The sequence below is a fragment of the Elephantulus edwardii genome, unplaced genomic scaffold, assembly GCF_000299155.1.
Source record: "Elephantulus edwardii isolate Elephantulus edwardi_28Jun2011 unplaced genomic scaffold, EleEdw1.0 scaffold00031, whole genome shotgun sequence".
In the NCBI taxonomy this organism is placed as follows: domain Eukaryota; kingdom Metazoa; phylum Chordata; class Mammalia; order Macroscelidea; family Macroscelididae; genus Elephantulus; species Elephantulus edwardii.
Genome location: NW_006399781.1, coordinates 10,992,974 through 11,012,561, shown reverse-complemented (window position 1 = coordinate 11,012,561; position 19,588 = coordinate 10,992,974). Strand labels below are relative to the sequence as shown.

General features: G+C 42.9%; 1 protein-coding gene across 3 annotated transcripts in view; it reads left to right on the top strand.

The window, feature by feature from the left end:
- The window catches only part of DGKG (diacylglycerol kinase, gamma 90kDa), a 281,772-nt gene that overhangs the window by 253,842 nt on the left and 8,342 nt on the right, over nt 1-19,588 (top strand). For all 3 annotated transcript variants that reach the window (XM_006884101.1, XM_006884102.1, XM_006884100.1), the window contains 2 exons: nt 14,073-14,193; nt 16,993-17,053. In XM_006884101.1, coding sequence (XP_006884163.1) covers nt 14,073-14,193; nt 16,993-17,053 — 182 coding nt within the window. The remainder of the gene's footprint in view (nt 1-14,072; nt 14,194-16,992; nt 17,054-19,588) is intronic.

The window sequence follows — 19,588 nt, the reverse complement described above, 5'->3', positions numbered from 1 at the left end:
CATATGTATGTATATATATGTGTATGTATGTATGTATGTGTGTGTGTGTATATATATATAATTCATATACATTGTTTTTCAGAACAGGTTCTTCAAATTTCCCTCACTCCCCCACTCATCAAATTGTACAACCTCATGGTTAATGGCCCCAGCCCCTCCACACATCCTCATCCCTCTGCATCCACCATCCCCCCTCCCTTGGATCCTCATTCTCATTCTACAATAATGGTTTTATACAATATTTATCCTTGTGGGACTGAGTTAGTTCACTCAGCATAATGCTCTCTAGTTCCTCCCAAGTTAGGTAATAATTTACAGAATCATTGCTCTTGCCTGCTGTGTAGTATTCCATTGTGTGAATGCACCATAATTTCTTGATCCATTCGATTGTGGTTGGACATCTGGACTGTTTCCATGTTCCTGTGATGGTGAATAATGCTACTATGAACATTGGTGTACAAGTCTCCATTTGTGCCTCAGTTCTCATTTTCCCAAAGTATATTATAATCAGTGGAATAGCTAGGTCATATGGAATTTCTTTTTTTCTTCATATGGAATTCCTATGTTCGGGTTTTTTAGGACATGCCAAACTGCTTTCCAGAATTATTGTACCATTTTACAATCCCACCAACAATATAGAATAGTTCCTACCTCACCATATCCTCTTCAACATTTATTGCTGTCCTGTTAAACTTTTCCACTGCTACTGGAGTGAGATTGTATCTCTTTGTGATTTTGATTTGCATCTCTCTTATATTGTCTGTGATTTGGAGCATTTCTTCATGTGTCTGCTGGCCATTCCATTTGCCCATTTTGTATTTGGGTTATTGGTCTTTTTCTTGTGGAGGGCCAGGAGTATTCTGTAAACTTTTGTTATGAGACTCTTGTCTGAGACGGTATTACCAAATGTTTATACCCCATTGGTAGGTTTTCTTTTCACCCTGTTGGAAAAAGTTTCTGATGCACACATGGATTTAATCCTTAGAAGGTCCAATTAATAAATTTTATCCTCTTCAAATTGTACATTTCTGGTTGTATTTGGCAGTCACTTTATACCATAGACTAGGGCTTCAAAGCTTGATCCCAGTTTGTCTCTTATATAGTGTGACATGTGGATCCTATTTCAGCTTTCTGCAGGTGGAAGTCCAGTTTTGCCAGCGCCATTTGTTGAAGAGGTTGTCATTTCCCCACTTGAGAGCTTTGATTTCCTTTCTAATATCAGTTGACTATAGATGTAGCTGGGTCTATTTCTCGGTTCTCAGTTCTGTTCTGTTGGTCTATGTGCCTGTCATTGTACCAGTATCATGCTGTTTTGGTTACTACTGCTGTGTAGTAGGTTTTGAGGTCAGGGAGGGCTATGCCTCACACCTCATTTTTATTTCTTCTAAGTGTTTTGCTTTTTAGGGGTCTTATCTCTCCAAATAAATTTGACAATTTCCCTTTCAATCTCCTTGAAAAATGAATTTGGTGTCTGGATTGGGATTGTGTTGAACATTTAGATTGCTTTTGGTAGGGTTGTCATTTTCACGATATTGAGTCTTCCTATCCATGAACAGGGCCCATTTTTCCATTTCTTTAGGTCTTTTTATTGTGTCTTGCAGAAATGCTCTGTAGTTTTCTTTGTATAGGTCTTTTGTGTCTCTAGTTAGGTTCACTCCCAAGTATCTCAATTTGTGTTTGACTATTGTAAATGGTATTGCTTTCTTGATTTCCTTCTCTGAGTTCTCTTTGTTAAAACTGTAGAGAAATCCTACTGATTTTGAGATATTGATGTTACCCTTTGTATTTTAAGTGACTCAATTTTTATTAATGTGAATCAGGAGCCAGGATGAGAAAGAACTTAAAAGTTATGTATTAAGAGAGAAAACGCAAAAACCAGACTAGACCATCATCATCTGTTCTATGTAGGTTAATTGGATGAGTTAATTCTGGAAAGCCCAAAGCAGTTTAATCTGGACATGTACTTACCATTATCAGCAATTATTCCCTTTTTCTTCTTTCAAACTTATCAATGTCTTTGATAGTAAAGCATTAATTTATTCATTTACTCAACATTTATTTGGAGCCTCTGGTGGTCTAGTGGCAAGAAAGAAGCTACTGTGGAATCAGAAAGGCACACAGAATCCACCAGCCACTCAAGGACAAACTCCTGTGTGATTAAATGCCTCTGAAAACCCACTGGAGAATCAGCTGTGAGTCAGCTCTGACTCGATGGACTAGTTACTAGGGATGCAGAGATAAACAAAATAAGACCAAATCTCTGCCTGCTCCTGAGTTAGGGGCCCAAACTATATGGAAACCATTGTCCTTGTTGGTGTGTGTGGTCGAGTCGGAAGTGACTCATAGCTGACTCTCCAGAAGGTTTTCAGGGATAGCTAATCATACAGGAGAAGATTGCCTTATCCTTCTCCCACAGAGCAGCTGGTGGGTTTGAACCATGTGCCTTTGGGACTGCAGCACAGCTTCTTACCACCAAATCTCCTTATTGCCATTGAATGAGAGATTTTATCAGAACACCACAGAAGGGTCATGACCGGCACCTTGATATTCCAGGAGGAGAGACCAGAGTTCTCCAGGCAGAGCAATACTTGTGCTATAAACAGGGCTAGAGAGTGAATGGCCTTGCATGCCTGCTAAGGAATTTGAACACTATTGCTTGAGCTTCCAGTCACCAAATGGCCAGTGGGCTGGTCCAAGGTGCCCTTAGATATGAGTGCTCTGCGGGCCTTGGCTGGCAGCCCTGAGTCTTCTTACTCTCCCTTCCATAGTGGTCAGGGCTAAGGAAATAAAGGCAAAATGGAGCTGTTGAGAGGAAAAGAGAAGGCAAAGGGATAGAGTCAGTGAAGAGCTTAAAGGAGGAAGAACTGACTGAGATGCCCACATAATCTAAGGCTCACTCGCATCTACAACCTCATCATGGAGGTGTAACTATGAGGAACGCTCAAGGGTGTTTTTTTTAAAAAGCCTTGGTCCAAATATTACTGTTTAGGAAATGCTTGTACATATAGGATAGGGAGGTTAGAATGATCAAGGTGATGGTAGCAGAGAGGGGGAAAGAAACTGATGGTTGAAGGACCTAGTGTCAGGCACTTTCACACACAGCAGTTCAATCTGGACACGTACTATTTAAACCTGACAAGCACCCTTTGAAGTCGGTATTATTGCTATTTCTCATTTTTAACTGAAGTAAGCTAGAGATCAAAGCACAAAGGAAGTAGCTTGTTGATGTTCTTCGTTCCAACACTGCATACATTTTTAGGCGGTTTTATTACCTAAGGTTCAAGTTCTCAGTGTTAAGCATACCTCAGAATCCCCTAAAATGCTTGTTCAAGCAAATTGCTGGAATTGAACCCAGAATTATTTACTTAGTAGGCCTGGGTGGGGCCCAGGAAATTGTATTTCTAACGAGTTTCTAGATGATCGCTGATGCAGCTGGTCCAAGACCATAGGTTTTTTGGTGTAGGAGGGTTTTTTAATTCATTTTAATCAAAGTCCACAGAGACCTAGGGTTTCCAGTCATTCATTGTTGCACTTTTCTTCCTGCCTGACTCCCCCCAATTCACCTGAAAAGAAAAAGAAAAACTCTTTCCTTGTTATGCAATCCCTCCCCCGCAAGTCCACTCCACTATGCAGCCTTCACTCTGGACTTCTGTAATGACAAGAATACCCATTCATATATCTCTTCCAAACGGTTCTCTCCCTCATCTGTTTCAATGCAGTATACATCATTCCTCCCCTCCTTTTCTATCTTCCCTCAACCCTGATGTCAGTCTCGTTTTACAACAGTGGCCCTATGCAATATTAGTCCTTTTGTGACCGAGATATTTCACTTAGCATAATGTCGTCTAGGGTCATCCATTTTGCATATTTCATGAGTTCCTTGTTTTTCCAGTACTGCATAGTATTCCATTGTGTGAATATACCAGAGTTTCTCTATCCATTTGTTTGTTGATAGGCACTTGGGTTGTCTCCAGCTCTTTGCCATTGCAAACAAAGCCGCAATAAACATGGCTGTGCATATATCTGTTTAGGTGGTGGTTATGGTTTCTTTAGGGTAAATTCCCAGTAGTGGAATTTCTGGGTCAAATGATATTTCTATTTGCAACTTTTTGAGAGAGCTCCATACCGCCTTCCACAGTGGTTGCACCATTTTACACTTCCACCAACAGAGAAAGGGTTCCAGTTTCTCCACAACCTCTCCAGCATTTGATATTTGCTGTTCTGTTAAATTTTGCTATTCTCACTGGGGTGAGATGATATCTCATGGTTGTTTTAAAAGAACACAGTTTGAGAGCCGCTGGCCTCTAATAATGATCCCTGAAGCCTAGACTGGTGTTTCCAAATCTTTGCTGAACTGTGGAATCACCTGAGGTGAGGATCTTAAAAGGGAAAATGGTGCCTGACTCCAGTATCCCCCATTCTAATTTGACTGATGGAGGCCTGGGAATGTCATAGTTGAATGCCCAGCTGTCTGTCAAAAGGTTGCCAGTAGTAACCCTCCTCCCAGAGGTTCTTTGGGAGAAAGACCTGGTGGTTTCCTTCCAGAAGATTAGAGCCAATTCTACTCTGTCCCATGGAGCTGCTGTGGGTCCACATCAGCTCCACATACCAAACAACAGTGGGCAACCTGGCCCATTCATTATTTTTCAGAGCTCCCCAGGCACTTCTAGCATGCAGCAACAGTGAGGGACCACCAGCCTGGGGTCACTTTCCCTGGACTCTCATCGCCATCACCACCCTCCACCTCTGCCACCCACCACCGGGACCACAGGTGGACGTGTCACCCACTAGCACAGTTCATGGATGCTCTTTGCAGACCTTTCTTTGTATCTTGGAATACATGTTCTAGAACTTACCGAGTTCTTTCTTTCCTTCTCCATCTGGTCCCCTCCTTGAGCTCCTTCTGTGTTCAGCATAGATGCTGTGCCACCCTGCTCCTGTCTATAGGCGTGAGCAGGACCCACCTTGCTCTTTCTTCTGCCACATCTACCCAGGACATTAGAGAAATATCTCAGTCAAATATTAGGCATCTTCAAGGGAGACTTCTAGGAGCTCATGCTGACTCTTGAGCTGAGTTTTGATGGACAAGTAAAAGTGGGCTAGGCCATTTTACCAAGGCTAAAGTATATATGGAAGCATAGCAGAGGGGGAGTAGGATTTACCTGGGACTCTACAGACTGTCCCCTACACCTGGAGCAGGTGCCTAGAGTGTCAGGACGTGACGCCGCAGAGGTAGCCCTTGGCTAGATGGGAAATCCTTTAGACATCAGACCTGAAAGTGTGGACATCATCCTCACAACCGAGAAGAACTGGTGACAGTTTTTTAAAACGGCTTTAAGGTTATAACATTAATACATACGCAGAGAACACAGCTCTGTTAAGATTTGGCTGGAATTTGTTTCTCCACATGTTTGACAGCATGCCAGCATACATGGCCATTTCTATCCTGCCTTCACACTTAATATGATAATATAAACACATCTCATGTAATGAACTTTGTAACTATTTTAGCAGCAGCCAATGCCCTCATGTGGCTACCCTATGATTTATTTGGAAATGGCAGATGGAGAGGGATTTTGCTATTATCCTTGGTGCCATAGTGACCATGTTTGTATCAGCTTTTGTCAGTGCTGCTCATCCTGTCTTAGGCTGGGATCTCCGGAGAAGCACAATCAGTGAAGCTTCTATATCTAGAAGAGAGGTCTGGTGGCACTGGGCTGCTGGCTCAGCACTGGCACCACCAGCAACAGGGGGCGAAATGGGAAGTCTCCTCCACATGACCTTCATGTCAGGAATGTCATGGAGGCTTAGCTATAACTTGGTTCTGACTTGATGACAGTCTATGTACATACACATGTGCATATGCATGTACAGAGAGAGATTGAGACATTTATCTCAAAGAAATGGCTCGCAGGCTTGTGTAGCTGGCCCTCCAGTGACTTTTCAGAGGCTGTAAATAACAAAGGAAGAGTGAGTCCATCTTTATCCCATGGAGTTAAAACTACCTGCCTTTGGGCAGCCCCTTACCATTCGGCCACCCAAACTCTCACACAAGCTTGCAGAGGCTGGCAAATTTAAAGTCCATGGGTCAGACCTCAGGAGAGACGTGTCCATAGAGGCTGTCAAGTTCAACGTCAGCAGGCATGGCAGCTGGTGCTGGCTTCAGAGGCTGGCAAGTTCACAGCCACTGATTGAAGTGTGGAGGTAAAGAGCCAGATACAGGATCCAAATTGCTCAAAAAGTTAGGCAGCTTTTCCAGGGAAGTCATCCATAGATGTTCAATGCAGGCCATACACAGCTTCAGCTGAAGAGGCCTCCCTATGGCAGCTCAGTGCTGATTGTATCATCACTTCCTCTAATTCTGCCTCCATAACATCGTAGCAGTTGAGATTTACAACATGTACAATTGTATCAAACTGACACTCAAAGACAAACAGACACACAATAAATATTAACAATCACAAATACCCAGGGGAAAAAGGTAATTCGTTAAAAGGTCTGAAAACTTTAGGACTTTAATTGCAATCTGCCAAATTTCTTTCACATTTATAGTTTCATCATTACTGGGGGTTGGGGAACCCCACACATTTCATCATCACTTTCCTCCCCTCAGTGAATGTACTATACTTGGTGCCACTGGAAAAAAATGTACACCAAAACCTGGTGATGATAATCAGATATGCATCCGTAAAATAGCCCTTGGAAAGTCTGAATTGAGTGGACCAGCCTAGACCTGCTGTCGTCCGTCTGTCCCTCTTTTGCTTCAACTTCTTCTTCCAAGTCTCTCATTTACTTTCTTTCCTTGCTGAAGAGTGTGTGCTAAGTGTTAGCAGCACAACAATTGCTGCATAAACCTGTTACCAATGATTAATAAGAACAGCACAGAAAGCCATGATTCTGTGACTACAAGCGTGTGACCAACTCAGAGACCCTTTTCCTGTAAAAGACAACTCACAGGATAGTAATTCTCCTTAGGGAAAAGCATGTTGATGAATTTGAAAATTTGTAATGAAATTGCTAAGTGGGTTTATTGCTAAATTAATTTCTCTCTCTATCCTTTAATTGTCCAACCCTACACATGGTCATCTTTGTACCTGAAATGTCCTTTCTCCTTTGCCATCTCTAGTTAGCAAATTGCCTTGGCACTCATTTCTCAGGACTCTCTAGGAATGTCTCTTTCCTTCCCTACTGGCTCAGCTGGAATCAGCCCATTTGTATCTCAGGCTGAATTGTCTTCTCAAGCTGTCCTTTGAAGTCTTCTGTTCAGCTCCTTTACTCCATTATTTCCTTCTCTGAATTTAGCTTCTCTGTCTTCAAGAGCAAGTTTCAGAGTCTTTCTGATGTCCATTTTTGTCTTTCCTGTTTTTTTCAATGACTTTTACTTCCCCACCAGCACCATGTATATGCCTTTGATATCATCCATAGCTTGCCCGGCCTTCAATCATTGATGTTCACTGTATCAAATCTATTCTTGAGATAGTTTGAAATTCAGGTGGGATACACTCAAGGTCCTACTTTGACTGGTGGAATTGGTTTCATCTTCTTCACCTTCAATTTGAACTTGCATATGAGTAATTGACTGTTGGTCTATTCCACAGTCTGCCTTGGTGTTGTTTTAGCTGTTGATGTTGAACTTCCTCACTGTCTTTAAACAAATGCAGTCAAGTCGTTCCCTGTGTATCCAATCAGGTGATGTCCGTATACTTACCATTTATATTTTTAAATTTTTTTTACAATTAATAATCCACTGGTCATCTCTGGCAATCTCTGCCCTCATTTTTGTCACCAAGACCATGCGATATACAGATGGCGCAAAATGGTTTGCAGAAAACAAACAAGATTTGAAGAATGATATTTGAGTTTGATAAAGTTCAAAGACTACAGGCTTCAGTGTGGATTATGCCTCAATTTAAGGAAAACAAAAAACCTTACAATACTGGACCAATAAAAAATATCATTGAACCAATAAAAGAGTATTGGACCAATAAAAAAAACCCTTACAATTTATTGGACCAATAAAAAGCATCACAGTCAATGGAGAAAAGATTTTCCTTTACTTGAATCTACAGTCAACACCCATAGAAGCAACACTCAAGGAATCAAACAATGGACAAATTTTGCTGCCACAGACCTCTGCAGAAGAGTAGGAATATCACTTTGAAGACTAAGGTACACCTAACCCAGACCTTAGTATTTTCTATTGCTTCATATGGATGTGAACTTCATGGTTTTGTTGTTGTTATTGTTATGTGCCATAGAGTCTCCTGCTACCTTTAGCGACCCAATGTACAAAAGCCCTACACCCTGCTCTATCCTTTACCAATCGTATTCTCTCTGGCACACCAATCCCCATTACCCTAGTCACTGAATCAATTACTCTCATCGAGGGTCTTCCTCTTCTGTGCTTTCCCTCCACTCTTCCAAACATGATGTCCCTCTCCAAGGACTGATCCTGCCTTGCAAGTATGTCAGACGAAGCTTCAGAATCCTTGTCTCCAAGGAGTAGCCTGGCTTCACCCTCTCCAGGACGAACTTGTTTGTTGTTCTAGCAGTCCATGTTATATTCAATACTCTTTTCTAGAGCCATAGCTCATAGGCATCAACTCTCCTTCTATCATCCCTAGTCATTTTCCAGCTCTCTAATGCATAGTAAGCAATTGCAAAGACCATGGCCTGTATCAGGTGCACCTTAGTCTCCAAACTGACGTCATTGCTCTTCAGTACTTTGGAGAGGTCTCTGACAGCAGACTTTCCCAATGCAATTTGTCTTTTCATTTCCTGACTGCTGTTACCAAGAGTGTTGATTGTAGAGCCAAGCAAACTGAAGCTGTCAACAATCTCAATCTCTTCACCCTCTATCATGATGCTGCCAATCGGCCCAGTGGTGATAATCTTTGTTTTCTTTTCTTGATGTTGAGCTTCAATCCGTATTGAAGGCTGCAGTCCTTGACCTTCTGCAACACGCACTTCAGGTCCTCCTCATTTCCAGCAAGCAGGGTTGTGTCATCTGCATGATGCAGATTGTTGATGAGTCTACTTCCAGTCATGATGCCACACTTCTCCTCATAGAGCCCAGCCTCCCGAATAATCTCTTCTGCATATAGATTGAAAATATATGGACACAGGACACATCGTTGGCACACACCTTTCCCAGTTTTGAACCATGCATTTTTTCTTTGCTCTATTCTGGTGACAGCCTCCTGCTCCAAGTATAGGTTTCACATAAGCACTATCAAGTGTTCTGGGATTCCCACTCTTCTTAGAGTCAGCCATAGTTTGTTGTGATCCACACAGTCAAACACCTTTGCACAGTCAATGAAACACAGATAGGCATTCCTCTGGTACTCTCTGTTTTCAGCCAAGATCCACCTGACATTAGTTAAAATATCCCTAGTGTCATGGCTTCTTCTAAATCCAGCCTGCACTTCAGGCAGTTTTCTGTTGATTTGCTTTTCCAATTGCTTTTGGATGATCTTCAGCAGAATCTTGCTTACATGCGATATTAATGATACTGTTCGATAATTTCCACACTCTGTCAGGTCACCTATCTTTGGAATAGGACCAAATATAGATCTCTTCCAGTCAGTTGTACAGGTGGATGTCCTCCAGATGTCTTGGCACAACTTGGTGAGCACATCCAGGGCAGCATCTGTTTGTTGAAATATGTCAATTAGTATACTATCAATTTCTGGGGCCTTGGTAGGGTTTTTTTTACCAGTTCTTTCAGAGCAGCTTGAACTTCTTCCTTCATCATCACAAGCTCTTACTCACACATTTTTTCATGAAATTCTTCTATGTCCACCAATTCCTTTTGGTACAATGACTCTGTATACTCTTTCCATCTTCTTTTAATGCTTCCTGGATCATTTAATATTCTGCCCAAAGCATACTTAAATATTACACCTTGAGGTTTGGACTTGTTCTTCAGTTCCTTCAGCTTAAGAAAGGCTATACGAGTTCTGCCCTTTTGATTTTCTGACTCCAGCTCCTTGCACATTTAATTGTAATACTTTACTTTGTTTTGCCCTCTGGAATCTTCTGTTCAATTCCTTAATATCTATATTTCTTCCCTTTGCTTTGTGCTTAAGATAAAATTAAATTAATAAGGCAGAATTGATGCCTTGGGATCATTGTATTGGCGATGAATATTGACTATACTACTGACTGCCAAAAGAACCACCAGATCTGTCTTGGAGGAAATGCAGCCCTGGTGCTCCTCAGAGTCAAGGATGGTTACCCATCTCACATACTTTGGGCATGTTACTAGGAAGAACCCAAAATGCTTGCAAAAGTAGAGGATCAGTGAAAGAGAGAAGATCCTCAGCCAAATGGGTTGGCGCAGTGCCTGCAGCCTTGCCTTAAACACAGCGGAGCCCGAGAGAACGGCTCCAGATTGGGCAGGGTTGTGGTCACTGTGAGCTGGAGCTGACTGACTGCAACTAACAACAACAGCAACAAAAGTTCAATTGCCGCATTTTCTAAATCCCTAATTCCATTTTGCCCTCTTAGCCAAACATCCCACAAGAAAGAACAGTTTGTATCTCCAGTTATTAACTGGGAGTCTGACACTTGGAGATTACTGATTGACTGTGGAATTAATGAGTGAATGAGTAAATAAATACCTGTTTTACAAAAGGACATGGACATACTCTCTTAAAATCAATTGGACTGTATCCCCAAAATAAGCCAACTTGACCAGGCCATGATTCTCAGTGGTTTGGAGTGAAGTAACGATGCATTGTGGTAATTAATAGTGACCCCTCATTATCTGACAAATCAATCCGTTGAGAAAGGATTAGGGTAGGAGGAATCACTCCTAATCCCATCATAGTTCTGTCTCAGTAAAGGGAGTTTCCTCGGGGCGTGGGGTCTGCAAACCTTCAATCTTATAAGAAGTGAAAGGAGAAATAGAAAAGGGACCTGCTGCCATAAGAAATAAGAGCTATGAGGAGAAAGTGGCCTTGGACCCAGGTCCCTGTGCTGAGAACCTATTAAGTCCAAAGAAAGATTGACACAAAATCACGAGAGCTTCAAGGAATCCCAGAGGTGCAGATGCTGAAAAGGGAGCAAGGACCTTCCTCCATAACTGACATAACCACTCCCTAGAGCTGGCACCCTGAATTCAGACTCCTAGCCTCCCAAAGAAGACATCTAGCTAGCGAGCTCCGGTGGCCTAGTGGTAAGAAGCTGTGTTGCAATCCCAAAGTCATGTAGTTCAAATCCACCAGTTGCTCTGTGGGAGAAGGATGAGCAATCTCCTCTCATGAGATTTACTGTCTAAAACCCACTGAAGGGTCAGCTGTGAGTCAGTTCCAATTCAGCAACATCAGGGACAGCCTCCCAAAGAGTGAGAGGATAAATTTTACTTTCTTGAAGATGGTATTTCTGTTAGAGCAGCTCAATTAACTAAGACAATGACTAAAGCATGATAGCTTGTGAAGCCAACACTAAGAATTACCCAAACCACTCAGAATCATAGGTGCTTAATGAAAGCCAGACACAGATATTCCAGTCCTGGATTCCTCATTCTAACCATTCATTGTCCCGTTTGTCTGGACAGTCTTGCATTGTTTTCTGTTTCGTCTTCACTCCCAATCGAATTTGTGGCTAAACATCTCTGTGCTGGAAGAAGTGGATTAAGTAATGCCAGAATGTTTCAAAATGTGTTCCAGAGCGTCCTGATTCCCTGGGCTGTTTACAGAGATCACACGGGAGGGACTTTGTGGTCCGGAGCACTTGGGAAACAAAGTTCGAGTCCTTCAGGACTTCCAGGGCAGCATTCTAGGAAGCTGTAAGAGAGATCAGCTAGGTCATGGCTTGCCTCATCACTAGGCAGGTGGCATCTTAGTCCCTGCCAGAGGAGATTTCAAGACAGAATTACAGATTCACAGTTGGAAGAGCAAAATGTACACAATGATCATAGCCCCTTCCCCTCCATTTCTCTCTGCAGCCCCGTAGTCGGGGGCCCCACCCCTCCACCCCCAGCCCATACCAATGAGATCAGCCTTCATTACTTCTCTTCTAGAGCCAGGAAGCAAGGTAATGTGTGGGAAGTGATAGCTACAAGGTAATGTGTGGGAAGTGATAACAACTTTAGAGTTAAAGCCATTTAACAGGAAAATTTGTTAAAAGACCAAGACATTGTAAAAGCTGAAACACTTGAGTCTATTAAGTTCTCTGCTTCTTAGAACATTTTGTTACCAGGCAATGTTTCAAGGAGGAGAATGTTTCATCACAGTGCTGTCAGATACCAAAGACTGGTGCAGAGTCACATATTTTACAAGGCATCTGTCTTTTTGCAACTAGAGAGCTTCTGAAGTTTTTTTCCCTTCACCCCTCCTCTCTCCTGCCCCTTCATAATCCCCCACTTGCCTCATTCTCTATATTTCTTTGCTTTCTCTGCACCTCCTCATTTTCTCCTCCTTCTCCTCCACTTCGTCTTCCTTCTTTTCCTTCTCATTCGTCTCCCCACCCCCATCTGTCTCCCTCATAGCCCACGTTGTTTTCATAAACGCTTTTAAGATGACACAGTAAGTTAAAACCCTCCAATGGTTATTCAACCCTCTTTGGTAAGAAAGGAACTAATTAAGTGACTAGAGGTCTAGATATTCATTGTTTATTAGATCCAAACTCCTTCAGAGAGCCCGGGGCACTCTCCTAAGCAAACATCCCCCCACCATGATTTCTTGTTCCAAGCCCATATGAGTTGAAGCTCCTAAGGAGACGGTATCTTTTCACAATTGTGGTGCACGCCGTGCCCAAGAAGGAGATGACTGTGTCAAAGGACAGAGAAGGGAACAGCTTTGTGCCTGTCACAGAATACTAATGCAGTTTGTCTAACTGTTGGCAGATGATGTCCATCACTGGCTATCTCTTGGTTAGACAGTGGCAGGGTTGAAACATTTGTGGTCAGCCCAATGGTTTGTTTAACTGTCCTCATTAGAAAGCCATCCATCAAGAGGGTGTTTTTAAAAACAATAGTTGAGTCTTCTAAACAAGTGTAAAAACAAATATCCCTTTGCCAATCTTAACAAACGCGGTTACACGTATACCAGGAGGCACCCTAGAAGACAGGAGCCATCAGTTAAATAAACAAAAACATTTAGACAAGCTCAGTCCTCTTTCTTCTCAATGTGAGTTGGATGTTATACAACAGCCACAGGCTAGAACAAAGCATTGTCTTGGTAGGAAAAGGAATGGGCGCTTTGAAAGAATTTGCCTCTTTGTTTTGCTTCTAATTTTAAATAAAAATTGGGTCATAAAAATGTGTCTTGGGCCTGGCATCAAACCTTAATCCTACCATTGCTTTCAAAAGAAATTGACTAGTCACAGTCTAAGCCTTAGGGACTCAGGGAGAGGAGGAAAGGTCCGGTCCCAGGTTCTGAATCAGAAGCCACCTACACCGTGGGAGGCCATTGCACCCATCCTGCCTTCTGAGTCTGTGGCTCACATTTTCTGCCCCTCCTTTTCTCCTATGAACCCAGTATGTTCTTTTCCTTGGCTTAGCCTAGGCACCTGGTGTCCTCAAAGAGGTCACTGGTTTCCCAGAGGGTGTCCAAGGAGTTTGGCTTACTGGTGGCTTACCACAGGCCGAGCCGAGGTAAATGAACCAGCAGTCTTTGTCGGGAGGGGCCTGGGTGGGGGAGCAAACATCCAGGGAAAAGAGTTGAACCAGCTCTGGAGAATGATCGTCATCAACATTCCTTTCTATCCTGATCCCAAATCTGTGTGGCTTTAGCTGCATAAGGGTTGAAAATTATCCCAGAATAGCTGATTTATCATTTATGTTATTCTACATTATGTTATTCTTAATATGCCAACCTCTGCATTGAATGCATATTAATGCTCTGAATCAAAATCTCTCTTCACTAGAACTGAGCTTCTGTTCCTGAAAGGTACATGTATTGACCTTTGGGGAGATGCTCTGTTCGGAGTATGAAAAATCTGTTTCGTGGGAGAGGAAGGGGTACTGATGAATCTTGGTTGGCCATCCAAGGGGCCACCCCTCCTGGCCAGAACCACCCTGAGGAACTGAGATATGATGAGCTGCCTTTGCTTGTCTCACTCTGCAGACCTCAGTGACCAGCTCCTTGAAGTGGTGGGACTGGAAGGAGCCATGGAGATGGGGCAAATCTACACCGGCCTGAAGAGTGCGGGCAGGAGGCTGGCCCAGTGCTCCTCTGTCACTGTCAGGTACGCGTCTTCATTACCCAGCAGCCTCTCTGTCTCTTGATCTCTCTTAGCAAATTTCCAGACAATTAGGACACCTTTTTTTTTTTTAAAAGAGAAGGATGTGCTGGAGTGACAGGAGCTTGATAAGGTTTATAAAGACTATCTTTACAGATCGTTCCCCAAGCCAGGCATATTGTAGTCATCAAGGACATCAGCTACAGGGTCCACCACACCCAGCTGGCTGTTCTCTTAAAATGAGCTCGTACAATTCTCTAAACAAGAATATAAGATTATAAAGTCCAGAGAGCCAACCCCTTGCGTATATTATCTTTACAAATGAAAATGTTAGAGGCATGTCAGAGAACACACTCTGACAAAAGCCAGGTTCTCTCCTCAGCCCTTTCTTGGAAATGCTGAGTCCTACACAGACAGTCCTGGGCTCTGAGAGAGAGAGCCATTCCTAAGTGAGTCTTTAAGAATTTCTAGATAAGCCAGAATACGTACATGCGGTTCTTCTTTAGCTTTGCTTTGGTGCAAGAAAAAGGAGCCCTGGTGACATAGTGAATAAAGTGTCAGGCTGATAACTGAATGGTCAGCAGTTCTAATTTCCTTGCTGCTTCATGGGAGAAAGTTAGGCTGTCTCTTTGAATAAAGATTTAAAGCTTCAGAAACATGAGCCGGCACAAACTTGACAGCAGTAGACCTGGCCTTGCTTTGCTTAGGAGTTGTCCAGAAGTCCTAGAGGCATAGTAGTTAAGCACAACCCACTAGCTGTCCCACACTAGCTGTTCATAGTCCTTATCTATGATGATTACGGCTTGGAAACCCTACAGGCAGTTAAACTCTGTCTCAAAAAGTTGCTCTGAGTTAGAATCAACTCCATGGCAGTGTGTGGGAATTGTCCGAACCCCCAAGGACTGCCTGTGTGCTTTTCTGCAGACCACATCTGTCATCCACTCTCCAGGCTCCTGGAAGAAGAAGCCTGATGGAGAGGTCCTTTTATTTCTGTTGCCTCTCTTAAATGAATGCTGTTTTAATAAAGGCAACTTCACAATGTCACATTATGACTTAGACTCTTTAGTATCTGAAAATTTTAGGAGTCTTTATCCCTTTCCTGTCTCTGTTCTCTTTCTGTAAAGATCAGATCTGTTAGTGTGCTTGGAGATCTCCATAAAGAAATCACAGCATGTGTTGGGTATCACAGTTATATGATCAGTGAACCCTTTTGTTCCAGGACCTCTCGGACAAGTGTCATCAGAGGACATTTGGGAGAAATGTGCAAGGCATTACTCTGCATATCTTTTGTTGTTGTTATTGTTGTTGTTACATACCATTGAGTCAGAACTGACTCATAGTTGGCCATCCAGTAGGTTGTCAGAGGCAGTAAATCACAGGAGAGGAGATTACTCATCTTCCTTCAGGAGCAGCTGGTGGATTCGAATAGCCTCACTGTGGATTTGCAGAGCTGATCCTTGCCACTAAACCACCAGAGCTCCCTTGCACCATCTCTTAGATGTGGATTATTCCACTAGCCTTTGGATTTTAATTCCTTTTCCCTGTCTTCTGTCTTTTCAATTCCCCTCCAAGGCCTTTCTCCCTTTACTTTCAGATGTGATGTTGCACTGAAGCCTTATTTTCCAGATTAATCTCCCTGGCTCCTCCTGGTTCCATTATCTCTGACTCTAATATGAGGAGGTCTGGTCTGTTAACATTTCCAAGACAGAATTATGTATGCATAAAGAACCCAGCAGCCGTGTCTGTAAGGAATAGAAGAGCCATGTACACAGGGAAGACCTTTTCTCTCTTTCAGAAGAAACTGGGGAGTGAGTCTTAAGCGCCTTAAGCCCCACTCTCCTAGACATTTTCCAGATACTCTTCTCAGCTTCAGGAACCAAAATGTCACTCTATTCTCATTATTTGTTTTTGTTATTCAATATTTTCTGCATAATTTACATCAAAACACAACATCCTTTCCTCGTTTCAGAATTTCCAAAATGAGGCAGGTGTCAAACAGATGAGAGCTATGGTTAATGAAGTGGTAGCTGGCCCCTGATTCCTCAGGCCTCCAGAAACACCTACCCTTTCTCCCAAGACAAGATAAGGAAAATCTATAACTATTCCACAGAAGGAATTCAGAGGTATCTTAACTCTCTCGTTAAGAACTCTAGATAGATGGCAAAGAAGACAATATTCTCAGATGGCCCGCTCTCTCAGTTAAGCCAGGTTCACAGTTCCTGCCACTCGAGAGTGTCCAGTTGTTCAGAAGGTAAAAGATGATTGTTAGGATGGGGTATAGTGTATAAAGCAGGACACACTCAGACTTGCGCTATACCTTGTGTAGTTGGAGACATTACCTCATTGGCATGATGTAATTTCTCACTCAACAAAGAAACCAGGCCCTTTCCCATTTCCTAACCCCAGTAGGGAGGTTTTTGGCATGGACTGGAGGCCCTCTGGCTAACTGTGTGATTGAGGGTCTGCTCAGCAGTGGTACTGCCGTGGTTATTGGCCACTGTTTCCCAGACTGCCTCCGTGGGCTTCACTGCTCGCCCGGGGCTGTGTTTCCAAAGTGTGGTTTGAGGACCAAGACAAAAGAATCAGCCAGTGTGATTATTAAGATGCAGATTTCCCAGACATGCCCAGTCAGATCCCTAAGATGAGCTCAGAAATGCACTTTTAACAAAGTCCCCAGAAAAGGCATGCTAGTCACTCCCAGGTGGACAGGGAAGGGGTACTTCCCACTTCTGTTTGTCATGCTGACCAGCTCTGATTCTTCAGCCCCAGGAAGCTCACTCTGCTTTCTTGGTTTTGATGCTCCAGGACGAACAAGCTGCTGCCAATGCAAGTGGATGGCGAGCCCTGGATGCAGCCACCCTGCACGGTGAGTTTTCCCAGTACAAAGATTTCAAAAACATGGGCGTGAGAAGCTTCATTCTGGAGCCCTGGCTTAAAATTCTATCACTGAATCTCAGAGTTGCATGGGACCACTCCCATGTTATTCATCCATCCATCCATTCATGTACCCAAGAAACTTTTATTCAGTTCCCATTATGTGTCAGGCACTTAGACATCAGTTACAAAGCTAAGTCTGTCTTCCAAGAGCTCACAAGTCTAGTTAGTGAATTCTGTAACTTGATGCATAATAACCTGTCCAGCCTGGATCATTCCAGTATCAGGGAACTTACTTCCAGAATGAAAGACTATTCTCTGATGAACAAATGTAACTGTTGGGAAATTCTTCCTTATCTGGAATCTGAGTCTGTGCACTTACTCTAGATCTCCTACCCAGTTGATATAACCACAGAATTAGAGAACTCCCCACAGGGCACAGACACACTTCACCATAGTTGTGTCCACAGCTCCGAGGACCCCCAGGAGAACCTAGGAGTGGGGAAACCACACCGCTAATCTACATTAGTCATTGCACTGCCACCCAGGACTTCACACAATCCCTGGTTTGTAGCAGCTACTCAGGAATGTGTGCTCTATGATGAACAAACGAGCAAACAAAGAGAACCTCCTCCTTCTCCAACTTGCTATACCTGCACTCGCTCTCCATTTAGTATCACTTGCAGAAACCATACATCCCTCCCTAAGAGAAACTGAGGTGGAAACTTTATGGCTAAGAGAAGCCACTTGTATTTAGAGTTTCTCTGAGATATTCTTCTCTATACCATGGACTGCCAAGAGGACAAACAGGTCTGCCCTGCAGGGGATGAAACCAGTTTGCTCCTTGGAGACAAGGAAATTTGAAACTCTGGCTCACATACTATGTGCATGTTGCCAGGAGGGATCAGTCCTTGGAGAAGAGCATCATGCTTGGAAGGGTGGAGGTTCAGTGCAGAAGAGAAAGACCCCCAGTAAGGCGGATTGACACAATGGTTATGGCAATGGGGTCAGATGGGTCAGGAGTGAGGTTGGCTCAGGATAGAGCAAGATTCCGATCTGTTGTTCTTAGACTCACTTTAACTTGTAGTTGATTCAACTGCACACAACGACAACAACAACTGAAATATGAGGGATCCCTGGAGACCTAGTGGTAAGGAGCTGCACTGCTAATCAGAAGGCATGCAGTTTAAATTCAACCAGCTGCTCTACACAAAAAAGACGGGCAGTCTCCTGCCAAGTGATTTATGCCTCTGCAAACCTGCTGGAGGATCAGTTATGAGTCACTTCCGACTGACAGTACGTAACAATAACAACAACAACTGAAATAGTGCTTCAGTGATCTCAATACTATCATGAATGTGCATATCTCGAAAGACAACTGTGTTTCCAAGCTTCCTTACGCTAATAGGCTATTGAGGTACTTCAATTACCTGCTATTTTGAGCCATTCAGAACATTAAGTTGTTTTTCTACTATTATACTGAAGGAGCTGGCTTTCACAAGACTGTTACCAGGTCTAAGCTGAGGTATATTTCTGTAACTCTTTGTTCCATATTCAAACCAGTTGCCATGGAGTCAATTATGACTCACGACAACCTCATACATGTCAGAGTAGAACTGTGCTCCATCACGTTTTTAGTGGCTGGTTTTTAAAGAATACAATTGCCAAGCCTTTCTTTCTGTGTTCCCCTGTGTATGCTTTCAAACCTCCAACTTTGCAGTTAGCACTTGAGCACATTCACATCCCCCACGTGGACTGCAAATTACAACACTGAACCCTGAGGCTCTAGAGATGGCATCTTCCGCAAAGGTTACCAAAGGTTAAAATGACTATGCAAAAATCTTTCCTCAACCTTCTGGTTTATGAAGAATTAAAAACAGAGAGAGAGAGAGAGAAACACACTATAGCAAAACTAATAACCATTTATCACTTTGGTACAATTAAGAAAAAGTGGGAGGAATCTCTCCTACTTATTTTGATGCACAGTGCTGATGAGGGAACATGTAGGGTTAATAATTGCAAGGTCGATGGTTTGAGTTCATCAGCTCCTCCTCAGGGAATGAGGGTAGGTTGGTATTTTGAGATATAAAAGAGACTAAAGAAGAAGAACAGAGATGGAGGAAAGAGAGAGACCAGCTACATGCAGATCACCTAAGAGCAGAAGAGCCGAGACGAGGACCTTCCTCAGAGCAGACAGATACAGACTTCCACACCTGAATTTGGGCTCCTAGCCTCCTAATCTATAGAAAAATAACTAGTGTTTGTTAAAGCCACCTATTTGTGCTCTTTCTGTTGTAACAGCACCAAATAACTAATATAGGTAACATTATGATAGAAGGAGAAAATATTTAAGTTGTCAATAGTTTCATTTTACTTGTGTCCACAGTTCAATGATAATAGCAGTCAAAAAGCGTAAGATGTGTTGCATTGGAGAAATCTGCTTCCAGGGACCTCTCTAAAGTGCTGAAGAGCAAGGATGTCCATTTATGAACTAAGGTGCTCCTGATCCAAACTATAGACTTTTCAG